Source organism: Phoca vitulina, unplaced genomic scaffold (genome assembly GCF_004348235.1).
Source record: "Phoca vitulina isolate PV1807 unplaced genomic scaffold, GSC_HSeal_1.0 scaffold9, whole genome shotgun sequence".
Lineage (NCBI taxonomy): Eukaryota > Metazoa > Chordata > Mammalia > Carnivora > Phocidae > Phoca > Phoca vitulina.
The window spans coordinates 44,393,120-44,406,817 of record NW_022589712.1 but is presented as its reverse complement, the minus strand read 5'-3'; the positions used below and the strand labels follow the sequence as shown (position 1 = coordinate 44,406,817).

At 38.5% G+C, this 13,698-nt stretch overlaps 1 protein-coding gene and 1 pseudogene across 1 annotated transcript in view; one reads left to right on the top strand and one right to left on the bottom strand.

Annotated features, from left to right (window-relative positions):
* Positions 1–13,698, bottom strand: part of ROS1 (ROS proto-oncogene 1, receptor tyrosine kinase) — a 109,343-nt gene that overhangs the window by 27,891 nt on the left and 67,754 nt on the right. The window contains 7 exon segments of the mRNA XM_032407380.1: positions 119–254; positions 3,344–3,427; positions 4,551–4,741; positions 8,005–8,122; positions 8,810–8,978; positions 12,598–12,774; positions 12,862–13,094. Coding sequence (XP_032263271.1) covers positions 119–254; positions 3,344–3,427; positions 4,551–4,741; positions 8,005–8,122; positions 8,810–8,978; positions 12,598–12,774; positions 12,862–13,094 — 1,108 coding nt within the window.
* On the top strand, positions 5,095–5,250 carry LOC116634827 (annotated as a pseudogene).

Here is a 13,698-nt window from a genome sequence, read left to right as displayed (position 1 = left end):
GCCAGAATAATGGGCATGGACCAAGACAATCGTGGGCAACACGGGACCCATGGGCACTCTCTTTATAGTTGCCCACTCTTCATCTAGGTGCCCCATAGTGAGGGCCCAGGTTACATACTGTATGGCATAGCAGGCATTAGCCAGCCCTATTCCAGCTGCCAGACCGCGGAGCTCAGCCAACTCTTTGTCTTCGTTTATGAGACCCGTCAGCCCTTCCTTGGGAGTATTTTGATTCCTTAATTTTCTGTGCCAGACTATAAAGAGAAAAGGACATAATTTACAAAACAAAACATTGCTTTCTTTTTTCATCAAGAAATGTTAACATTTTAAATGTTTATATATAAGAACACCATGGGTAGAATAACGGAATTTGATTGAAAAATGTGTCCATAGTAGAAAAACTAATTAAACCTCGGTACAAAGACTTATAAAAACAAATAACTTAGAACACATCACTTCTTATTTCATGTCTCAAACCAAAGCTTCATGCATTTCTTATTGCTGTTATAAACAAGTTGAAGTATCTTAATATCAGAACTTATTTCTCAAAATCGCCCTTAAACTAGAGGCAACAGAAACCAAAACAAATTTGCATTAAAATTATTACATAATTATTTGCATTATAATTAAATTGCAAATTTATTTCTGAGTCCAGATATGTCCAGGTTATACTCCTATAGTAGATCTGAGGAATGCTTTCAATTATAATGGCACGCTTCTTTTTTTAAAATGCAGAGTACAAGAGTTTATATACATACTCAAGCATACAGAAAAACTATTGGAATGAAACCCACCAAATGTTAGCAGTGGTCTTCTCAGTTGTGAAATCATGGATGATTTATATTGTCTTCTTCATACAATGAGCAAATACTATTTTCATCCTCATGAAAATAAGTGATTTTTGGAAATTAAAATACAATTATGTCATAAGATCAACCATCTATACTAGAACATTGGTTCAAAAGTTGAAAACACCAAGGGTGTTTTGTAAGATGATTATTAAAATTTGAATTTTATTCCATTGTATATTCTATATCCAACAGGTTAGCATTTTATTCAAGTGAAATTCCATCTGAGGGACCACGCAGGGAAAGATCTTAAATACTTTTGCTAATGCAATTTTTCAAACCTGAAAAGCTGTCCCTACCCCTCTTCATTTTTTTAAAGGCCCAGCTCCCAGTGATGCCTTCCAAGACCCTGACGCTCTGCTGATCTCTCGGTTTTCAATGTCTAAGACCAAGTGTAGCTCTCGGTCCGCATTTCTATCACAGTGTCCAGCACATGTCATGTCCTCTTGCCTTTTATTTCTCACGATTTATATTTTCACACAGGTATGTCTTACCTCCCTCATTAAATGGCAAGCTGCCAAGGCCAGCAATTGAATATTCTGGCTTCATATTTCCCTCTGCTCCCAGCACGAGGCTAACGTTGCATGTTAGATGCGACCACTCACCAAAGCCAAGGCTGCCGATGTTTATTTTTAAATCACTGTTTCAATTTTATATTTATAAGTAGGACTGCTGAGAGCCCCCAGCACAATACAAATATGTTTAAACAATTGCTACTTTTCCTTATTTTAATAAACTCAATCTTTTCTCATGCACTCACCCACTCCTACTAGTAAAACCACATGCACTGCTACTAAAAGCAAAGAAGCAGATTAGCTTAGCTGCACTAAAAAATTCATAAGTTCCAAATAGGATAAAGACCTTTAAATCCTGAGAAAGTCAGATATCCATAGGATGTCTTGAAAGCACAATAGGTTGTCTGAAATTACCTCATGCTCATCCACTAGAGTTATGGGTTTGAACAATGGTGATGTACACGTAGGCAAGCAAAGGTCAGATGAAAGATTCTTCGTGTAATACTCCTTCCCAGTAGGAAAGCAGACAAGCAGTCAAGCTTATATGCCAACTGCCAAATATACTACAGTCATACGTGTAATTCTGGAGGGGCTGGCTTAGTGGCCCAAGCATCAGCTGTGCAACGCTTAGACTCCCTGGAACCACAGGTTAAGATCCTGGCAGGGTCAGCTGAAATTTTTAGCTTTCCAAGTTAGCTAAAGGAGTTCCATATATCTCTGGGTGGAATCTATGAAAAGAAACCTCAATTCAAGTTTCAGTGTGCTCTCTGATAGTTTACAACTCCAATCAGTTTGGGGAAAGAATAAAGATTTAGACCACTTAGTAAAATAGTGGCTTTCTTTATCCTGAGAGAGTTTAGCTTTATGTTTGTAACTTTTCCTTAAACTTTCCCTTCTATATGAAAAAAACAGGCTACAATTTCCTAAATATGTCCTTGAGTATTCTTTTCTGGCAAGTATCATGTCTTTCTTTCTTTTTTAAGATTTTATTTATTTGAGAGAGAGAAAATACGAGAGAGGGGAGGGTCAGAGGGAGAAGCAGACTCCCTGCTGAGCGGGGAGTCCGATGCAGGACTCGATCCTGGGACTCCGGGATCATGACCTGAGCCGAAGGCAGACACTTAAATGACTGAACCACCCAGGCGCCCTATCATATCTTTCTTATAATGCTTTCTTATTATGTCAGGGACTCATAATATCAGTAAGTGATAGGATGACCAAATACCTTATAATCCAAACCAGGACATTTTGGGCACTGAAAGTCCTATTAATGTTTATGCTGAAACAACAGGAATGAACCAGGATGTATGATTACCAAAAGAACCCTATAGGCCCAATATTTGGCCCCAATATTTCTGGGGTTGTCACAGTATTATCTCATCATTAAAATAAATCTTTTTAAAAAAAGACTTCTAGGACCAACACATTAGTATAAAATGAAGAGTGGGAAATAGCTACCTTGCTATCTACCTTTCAGACATCTGAACGCGAGAGTAGACCCCATAAGCCAGAGATGGGTCATCTGCAAAAGAGGAGCCGCTCCTTCCAAACCAGTTTTTCTGCCTGCCTAGAGACCCAAACTATCCCAACCTAGGACTATCACTGTTTTCCTATTAATCCCACATTTTTTTTTACATCCAGAGTTATTTTTCTTTTATTTACTTAAAACTCTAAGCCACAAAGCACTCGTTATGTAGCCAATTTGAAACAAATATTGGTTTACAGAAAGCCAAAAGTTGGTGCCTTTGTAATTAGTTTTATCTAAAGTACACCATGAAGTGTAAATACAGATATATTTTTCATAAAATAGTTACTCCAAGATCAAAAACAACTCACAGAAGTTAGTACTTCTGAGAGTATAGCCAAAGGTAACTGTGAAATTTATGAATTTATTTTATGTGGGAGGTTGAATACACTAAGTGATAAATCAACGAATATGATCAAGGTTACTACCTGTATTTTTAAAGCTATTATACTTACCAAAGACCACTGGGATTGTAACAACCAGAAATATTCCAATTATAATAGTAAGTACAAAGCTTGTTTCTGGTATCCAAAAACCGTCTAATAAAATAAATGAAAAAAAAAGTTAATTTGCAGAATAAAGCTAGGTAGTTTCAGGGCTATGCCAGATATGTCTGAATAGCTCCTACTAGATCTTTGCAAGCCAGTTGTTAAACCACTGGTAGTTTGAAATCACCCATAGCAAGAGCGTTTAACACCATAGGACATCAAAGTCAAGGTTTGGTTTGGTTTGGTTTGGTTTGGTTTTCCAAAGATCTGGTTTACCAGTGCACCATTATGATATACCCACCCAGGCTTCTACTTCATAACAGCGGAGGAAACATGTATAATCTTTTTTTTAAAGACTTTATTTATTCATTTGAGAGAGAGAGAGAGAGAAACCAAAGCTAAAGGCCTCGTGTCATAAGAAGCTTTTACCAGTCTGATACGGTTATAGCATAGGAACAATGAACTATAATTGGAGGACAAATCATGGAAGGCCTTAAATGCCACACAGAAGTTTGCACTTGATTCCAAAGGCAGTGAATGGAGAGTCATTTCGGGGATTTCAGAAAGGGGGTTAAGTAATCCAGCTTGTGCTTCAGCTAGATCAATTGTCAGCAGTGTGATTAAGCCAAGAGCACAGGCAAGAAATGATAAATTAGGAAAGCCAAAGTGATAATAGGAAGATGAGCACTCAACAGACGGAATTCAAGATGGTAAGTGAACAAAACTTGGTGACTGAGTAGAGGGAAAAATTAAATATGGTATTGAGATTTCTAGCCTATGTGATTAGACAGATGATATATCATAACCTAAAATGGGATACACAGTGAAAGATGTAGAAAGCATCGTTTTAGGACAGTTGAGTAGAAGGTGAGAGTATGGGGAGCAGGAACATAAGGCTGGATCCAGACCAGACTGTGGACAGCCTGGGAAGCCTATCCAGGAGCACTGACTTGATGTGTTAGGCATGAAAGAGTAGCTGATCATTGCTGAGGAGAAAAATGACATGAGGATTCTGATGTTTTAGGAAGGTCACATCAGATAAAATGAATAGTTCCATAGTCTGGATGATAAATTACACAGTCATCCAATTTATTTCTAATGTTAAGAATTCACTTATCTTTATCTCCGAACCTTTGTGTAGTCAATTAGCATATAGACAGACATGGTAACATACCTCCAACTAACAGAATATCCTCACTGATTCCACTATAGTCACCAAATCCCAGATTATTTGCGGCTATTACTCTGAACTGAAATCTTCCTCTCAGGTTTTTGGACTTCCATGTACAAATACTACTGCAGGATCCATTAAATGCCATCTTCCACATTAAATTCTGGTTCTGTGAATCATTTGAAATGCCCTTTCTACCAAAAAAAAAAGAGCAAAATGGTAAATATAGAAAATATGAGACAATATATGTATTATTTCTGGACACTCCTGTATCATTTTAATGACGGAACTCCAGAGCATCTCCTAGTACACACTTTACCCTTGATCTCATTCCTCTCACATGGTTTGGCTACAGAACACTTAACTGGCTACAGACACTTAACTGACTGAGCCACCCAGGCAGACACCTAACTGAGCATAATCTCATAAAGTCATCCCGGCAATGCATAGGAGCCCACCAACTCAGCCCATTGGGAAAATAACAAATAATCAATGGCCAAGAGAAAGCGAAAGAGGTTTTTCCTGCTATTTGAATGTGTAAACTTTCAGCTTTGCGCAGTGGCAGTATCGTAGCCAATGAGGTTTATCCGAGGCGCGATTATTGCTAATTGAATGTGTAAACTTTCTTCAGAATTTCAAACACATAAGACAATTAGCCCATAGTTTCTAACCTGGAGTTTTTTATTCTTTTTTTTTTTTAAGATTTTATTTATTTATTTGACAGCAAAAGAGGGAACACAAGCAGGGGGAGTGGGAGAGGGAGAAGCAGGCTTCCCTCGGAGCAGGGAGCCCGATGCGGGGCTCGATCCCAGGAGCCTGGGATCATGACCTGAGCCAAAGGCAGACGCTTAACGACTGAGCCACCCAGGCACCCCTTTTATTCTTTCTTAATTCTCAGTCTCTTATGCCATCTGTAGTTTATGTATACCACAGCTAGATAAAATAAAATACAGGACATAAAACTGATAAAGAAAGTATAATAGTTCGACTACCAAAATTATCATTATACCTGAGATTCCGAGGTGTATTCTTTCCATTTGTATTGGCCTACACGCCACCTCAAGTCAACCCACATCATTCTTTATGTGAAACATGGAAAGAATACAAGAGTGGAGCTCAAAAGTTGTAAATGGAATGTCTTTTAATAGAATCATAAACTGAAGGCAAGCTCAAGGCCTTCTAATTACCTCCTTTGTGATGGGGAAGAACTTTTCAAAGTCTGGGACTTTTCAGACAACAACAGTTTTAGGACCAACCCACAGTAGGCTTAGGGATAGCTAGTTCTGCTTCTATAAACTGAGTGGTCATCCTGAAAGGGATGGGAAGGCTAAGACTTTGAGGGACAGGGAATGGTCAAGAACATCCAGAGGATCAGGGCAGCAGAGTTGCTCACAACTGTTACCAAGAGCTAAGTGTCCTAGGGACCATTCTGCTCCTAAGACTCTTTATACAATGTTTTTGTACATTCTGTGAAGTCTTGTGTTAAGCATTGGCATTTTCATTGTTCAATCCAAACAACCCTGATCCAAAAGAAAGAGACCCTTAAAAATTTATAAAATGTCTCTTCACAGTTACTGGCCACCGAGGAAGACAAGAATTCTGACACTGGTTGAGCATCTTCTATTTATAACCCACCATACTGGTGCTTTTCATTTTGTTTCATTTCATTGAGTTTTCACAACAACCTAAGGAGGTAAATGTCATCGTCCCATTTTACAGATGGGAAAACTTAAATTCAAAAAAGGAATAAAGCAAGTGTTTAAACATGGCCCTGGGTTGAAGAACTCAACCAAACTCAAAACTCATGCCTACTCAGACTTTGTGAATGTGACCTTGTTTGGAAATAAGGCCTTCTTAGATGTAATCAAGTTAGGATGAGGTCATACTGGATTAGGGTAGGCTTAAATCCGAGACCAGTGCCTTCTTGAGAAGAGAGAAATTTAGGCACAGATAAACACAGAGAGCACCGGGTGATGACAGAGCCAGAGACTGACATGATGCATCTACAAGAAATACCAAGGATTGCTGGAAAGTCTGGATCCCCAGAGGCTAAGAAGAGGCAAGGAAGGATTCTTCCCTAGGACCTTCAGAAGGAGCACGGTCCTACTAATACCTTGATTTCAGACTTCTAGTCCCCAGAACTGTGAGAGAATAAATTCTTGTTGTTTTAAGCCACCCAGTTGGTGGTACTTTCTCGTGGCAGTCTTTGGACACTAACACAGTCTGCTCAGCTCCCAAGTTCACACACTTTACACTACCATTACCCCCGCACCATCAGCAAGAACCTGGGTATGCCAGTATCCTGACTGAAGACGTGACTTTGAGATACCGAAGGTACAGCAATTCATTCCATTATCCCATCACCCCTGTCCTGACAGTAGAGGCTTGGGGCAAGAAAATGCAAAGAATTTATGGAGCTATGGGCTTAAGCCATCACTGAAGGAAACTTGCTAAAGGGGTCCTAGCAAGATGGTGCTGTGGGCGGGCTGGTGAATATAATTACAGTCACAGACCACCAAGACGGCTCAGCAGATTAGAATGTATTTGACGCTGCATGAAAACCAGTAATAGGAATTTCAAGGAGGTTTCTGTTAGCAGCGCGGCAAATGTAATTCTCTACCATGCACAGGAAAATTTTTTAAGGTTATGGGAGTACCAGAGCAAAATGAAGCAAAAATAGATCTAAAGCTCAAGTTGCCAGGACTATAATTATGGAAGTGACTTTTGTCCTTGGAGCTTCTTAAAAGATAGCTTCATGGACCTGTGAGGGGAGTGTCTGTGGAATTTGGAATTCTCCCCTCAAGTTGGCATGAAATCAGTCCATCTGAGCCAGTTACCATTTACAGAGCTCCCCATACTGGCCGGCTCTGAGGTTGCTTATGTTCATCAGCAGCACGGTTTTCACTGAAGGCACATTTTCAGACTCTTGGGAGCACACTGCAAACTGCAATCTTCACAATGGATAAAGAATCCTGTGTGACCTATACAGGTCAGACCATTTTGGACCTTGACCTACTTTTACATTCTGAAAAATACCTAGTTCACTGCCGGTTCTCACTAGGCATTATTCATCTTGCTAAAACAAATGATCATCAGAAATTGACATGCATACCATCATCTAACATCAAACATCAGCTCAGCTTCTTGAACGAAATAGATATTAAATAAATATTAGTTGCATGTGTCAATGATTGGATTATTTCCATGAAGTTCGGACAAGTAGTTGCAGATTTCCGAGAACAATGATGTGATCTGCCTTATAACTGGAGTGCTGAGGCTGACTGCTAGGAATTGAGCAGAGAACATAATGGTGCACTCAAGGTCCTTCAACTAAAGGTCCTTCATATTTATTTATAAATACACATTCATAAATATTGTTAATTTCGATCTAATAATACCTTACAATTAACTGCTTAGCTCTTTGTAGTTTACAAAGCACTTTTCCAAACAGACGTACCTGATCTCAAGGATATAGTACATAAGCCGGCTTCCATTATCTTCGGCTTTTTCCCACTGTATTGAATCTTTGCTCCCTTCTAATACTTTTGGAATGCCTGGTTTACTTGGTACTCCAGCTTTGGAAACATAAGAAAATGCTGACTGATGCGTCAGAAGTATAAAATATTCTGCATACCATCTTTCTATAGGATACATTTCCAAAAAGAAAAGCCAAATACATTAAAGAAATATTCAGAAATACTCTCATATGAGTGTATATTTTTAAATGAGTATCCGAAGTTTTTATTAATGATGGATTAGATGGATCAGTGACAGGAATAATAATATATCTTAGCTCACTACAAAATAAGTGATGCAAAGAAAACTATGTAAATTTTGGAGCATTTTTCCCTTGATTCTTATAGGGATCAACTTATAGGGATCACTAATTAACATTCTTTTTGGATTTTTTTTATTTTTAGCATCTGGAATATAGTAGTCAGTGAGTAAATATGTGTTGAACACTCAGTAACACTGTTTTCATTTAGTTCTCACTGCAAAATGTCAGCCAGACAAGAAAGCAGAAGATACTGAAAGGCAAAATAATCTTGCCCAGTTCAGGATTCTGCAAGACCAGGCTGGTATTACCTCGTTAATGCTTGTAAGGACTCCTGGTTCTTTTCAGTTTCTTCACTCAAGCTCTAGAAATAGTAATTTACACCTTTTAAGAAAAGGTTAACCTCTAGGATTGGTGAAAGAAGTGATAAGAGAGGCACTGAGAAACTTATAGGAGTTTTTTGAGTACCGATGATGTTAGTACTCACCTTTTGTCTTAAAGCTTTCTGGGAGTGAGGTGCTATTTTCTCCTGTCCTATAAACCACCACTACGCGGACGGTATAGGACGTGTAAGGCTGTAGATCTGTGATGTTACACACATAAGCCAGGCCTTGGATGCATGAAGCGTTAACACGGGAAAACTCATTGTCTTTCCACTGGAAAAAGAAGTCTCAAGTAACATTTTTTTTGTTTCTTTAAGAAAACCCTCTTAAACATAGAAATTCACAAGTCTATGGCAAGCAATTAAAAACTTATTCAAATGTATTTTCTGTTAAAAAAATAAGAGCTTCTTCATTAATGTTTGACCCCAAACATTATCTCCACCACTGACGGCCACTTTATGGGTTTTTTTTGTTTTGTTTTTTTGTTTTTAGTTTTTCTGTTTTTGTGACAAGCTATAACTGATTTGAATAATGGTTCTTAGGATTAGTCCAAGGTGGGACATGAACCTCTTACTATATATATTATTATGGAAGATTTGAAGCTTAGCTTTTTGTTATCCCTAATTGGAGACACCTACCTTAAATCAGGATGGCTGAGAATGCAAATTCACAGCTGAGGGACCGTGATGGATCAAAACAACAATATTTTTAATTCTGTGTATTTGCTAATTTCAAATCAATAATATTTTTACATACTTTGATTCTTTCAAGAGGTCCACAGTGACTTATAAATTAAAACATTTAGTTTCTTCCTCCAAAACTCTTTCCAGACCTCTAATCGGCATTCCTTATTTTTATATATACAAAGCCTAGTTCCCTAAAAGCGGGAAATTTCTACCCACCATCACTCAGCTACCAATTAGTAAGGTTAGAAGTTAAATATAGGAAATCTTACTTTCATTCCACTGTAGATCCTGGGTCTCTATTTATAGCTATTTTACACTTTCTTTGTGCATGGCTTTTTAAAAATCTGTGTATTTGGACCCTTAATATCTTATTTGAAAATGGAGATTTTTTTTTTCAATGCACAAGTAGGGAAAGACAGAGGATGTGGCATTTTGTCAAGGGTTCTTAGTGTATTTTCTCCAGTAGAGTTTCCTAAGAAGGTCAGTTTCCATAAATAAACCTTACTTTACATCTCGTTTTTCATTTCGTGCTCACAAGGTCACATCATTTCATTGGATGGACACTTTATATTAGTTTTCTATTCAATAAAGAATGGTTCCTATAGCACCTTTGGGGAGTAGACCACCTTGTTACAAAAAGAAAGAGCAAAGGGGGGATGGAAGGAATGGGAAAAAAATACAGAAATGCCGATGTCTGGGCCATTGCCTGCTAAATTCATAAATGGATCAATCCCACTATGACATACAGGCTAAAGAAACAGATGCACTGGGTCCATAATATTTACTCTGAACCATGGGAGAGAGAGAGAGAGAGAGACAGAGATAAATATTGATTTCTGGCTCAAAAATTTTAGCCCTTTGTGGCCCTGCCTCCTTAATAACCTGCTATAGAAACTACCTGAAGTGAATAGTCTAGATGACCTAACATTCCATATCATCCAGAAATGATCAAAGCTCCTTGGAAGGTCAGATGTGTGACCAAGGGTTCTGCTGGAAAGCTGTCAAGTACTGGCCTCGCCACAGCCCACAGCAATGAATGTTCCGGGCAGACCACCAACTTGGAGAGGTGCCATGGCTACCCCAGTAAATCACAAGGGAGTCAGGACCTTCCATTTGTCAGAAGCCAACAAGTGCAGGGGTGATTTTCAATACCACAGTGGGATTTTCAAATTATTTGGGTGGGGGTGTGGAGGAAATGGTGCAGACTACCCTGTCTCAGAGACCGGAACTTCAGAAATGTTTGGTTCTCGTAGGAACTTTCTTGGACAGTTGAGAAACACTCAACTTTTAATGGGCTTCCATGAAAATAATTTACCAAAGTGAAACTACTTGCTTCTCCTCAATCTTAAATTAAATATGTTCTTCTTCTATACACTGTTGTGATTAAAAAAAAAAAAAAATCTGTGGAATTTAAGACCTAGATAGAAATTTAGCCTTGTAATCTAATTCCTTCATCTTCTATAGAAGGAAATTTTAACAACAAAGATGAAAACTGTAAATTTATCCTTTTCTCCTTCTTTCCTAGAAAGAATTTTTAAAAATTATTAATTAAAAAGATACATATTCACCCTTACCACTCACCCCTCGGAGTTTCAATCTGGAGTTATAGGATCATTCCTAGCTGTCCTATCATTATGAGGTAGGTTCAAGTTACTCAAAAGATACAGAACTTTCTGACTAGATGGACTCATCAACCCTCTCAGGGACACAGCCTTCTACTGTGCTCAGCAATTAGTGCTGGTACATGGTCACACCTGTGAAAATTACTGTACCCTACCTCCTCAGCTTCACGGTTTTCTAAATGGTATATCTGGAACCTGTTTTCAGCAAGTGTAGAGGAAGTTTTGAAACAAAGAGCATTGCATGAAAGTCACAAGGACTGAACCAGGCAGGCCCAGCCTGCTGTCCTTGTCCCAAACTTTGAGGAGCGGGGTGGGTCCTTAGTGACTCACATTCCTTCCACAGATAGTACCCAAGTAGGACTGCTGTAGGATGAGTCAGCCCCCAGGGCTCTTCCCTGCCTGGCTTGTGATATCTGACTCACTATGGCACCTGTCTGGCTCTCTGACTTCTCATTGGTAAAAGGAGGGGCTTAGAGTCACCAGATGTAAGGCCCATCCCCATCTCATTTCTTTGACGTAGGAAATAAACTTTTTACATCCCCCACGTTGCCTTTAAACTGCATTAAGCTTACTTAAATAGATGTCCTAAAAAAGTTGATCCTCCAATTTAACTGCATTTTTATAAGAGGATCATTTTTTAAATAGGCAACAAATCATCATAAACATGCTCAATGGAAGAAGTCCAACTAAACTACAGACTTCGGTTTTATCAACTCGACATTCACTGTTGTTACACAGTTTTCATAGATTTTACCTAAAAAGTACAAGATCATAGAAAATATCTCACATAGTAAAATTTAAAAACATTAAAAACATCCATTTTTTAAAAAAAGCCAGGCCATGACTATACTGCTTTGTTTTTGTTACAACTGAACAAAAGATTCCTAACCAATCTTTACAAATGTGGACACACAAAATATATACTACTGAAAATGAAATCTAGCAATTATTAAAAATAATCCATTTTAAGTGTATCAATATAAAAATCAACATAGACTCTCCCCAGCAGTGACTTAATTAGATTAATTAATGCTTTCATATTCAGTGGATGTTTTTATGTTGGAAAAAGCTTCATGGTTTTTTTGGACGAGGAAACTTTTAAATTTTATAGCCCAAGATCAAACTAGTTTAGAATAAACTCAGTTTATATTTTATATCTCTCTTGTTGCTACACAGCCCTTAAATGGCGGAAAGAATATTTCTAAACAAGGTTTTGGGTGTTGTTTGTTTGCTTGTTCATTTCTTTTATTTTTTTCACAGAAAACACCAAATTGCTATGGACTTTAAACTAGACAGCCATGCTGATAATATCTAAACTAAGTGAAATATTACGAAAACCAGTAAACCATAGCTTATACCCTTTTCCACGGAGCCTTTTTAAGAGCAAACTAATCTCTCTGGAAATTCTTTGCATCAGAAATGAGTTTAGATGGCTTCTGTATATGGCAAACCTAAATCAATGAATGTTGTAAAATATATTGTTGATTTATACAAGAGAAAACTCTAGACATATGAAAAAGGTCTTCTAATTTATCCCATAGCATAAAACACAGATTTGCATGAAACGTGTATGGTGAGATCTACCTTCTGGAGTTCAAACCAAAATCTGGTGAGGTTAACATCAGATGGAGCCTTCCAATCTAATTGCAAACTAGTGTTCTCTGGAACCAAGGCACACGGTTTCTCCGGTGTGTCAAACATTTTGACAGCGACAGGATGACTCTCAGCACACCACATTTCCTCAGCATGGCAGGCCAGAACCTTTTTGTAAAAAAGAACAATTGCTTAACCTTTTCAGAGCCTTGCACTTGAGAACGGCAATAAAAGCGCCCAAGACGCACACTGTACCTTTAACACATATAGTTTCCCACCGGACAGTCTAGTAACATGGAGAGCGAGTCTTCCATTCGGATATTCACTTGGTCTTAGAGGGGTCTCTGGAATTAGAGCCAGATGTGAGATTGCCAACTGATAGCGGACTGACTCTTTAGGTCCATTTGGCTTGTGAGATTCTCTCCAGGAGATAAGCAGGCTGGTGTCTGACTGCACAGTTGTGTCAATGAGCCTAACTGCCTCAGGCACTGAAACAAATAGCAACAAATGATAAGGGAAGTTGCATCAGCACTGAACGATGGAAGAAGGAACGCGGTCTTGGTTGCGGAATAACCGTATCATGTGAGCAGAACAAATGACAGATGTTCCAAAGGAAAACCAGTCTCTCATATCACAGTAACACAGAAAGTTAAAGGGCTGCCTGAAAGGCTCTCGCTTATTTTTGCCTAAGGACTAACTCATTCTCTGACTCCAGCTCAATGATACAGCCAGTGAGGATGAATAAACTGACTCAGATTCGACTGGGGAATGTCATCAGAGACATCTGAAAGAAATGGCATCACCTCAAAATCACCACCACCACTTAGAACGTCTCTTTAGATTCTAGATCCATTTTCTTTCAGGCAATGATGTTATTTACTTTCAATCTCAGTGGTGGCCTTGGTAAAATTCACACAGAGAAAAGGCTGACTTCTGTCTCCGAACGCACAGACACCTGTGACTACGTGGGGAGAGGGTGACACTCTGTGGTGAGACCAGAGAATGTGTTTCTTGGTCAAACAGTATGTGTGACTCTGATGTTTCACCTTCTAGTTGATTTTCATTCCAATGGAATAATAGTCATCTGTTGTT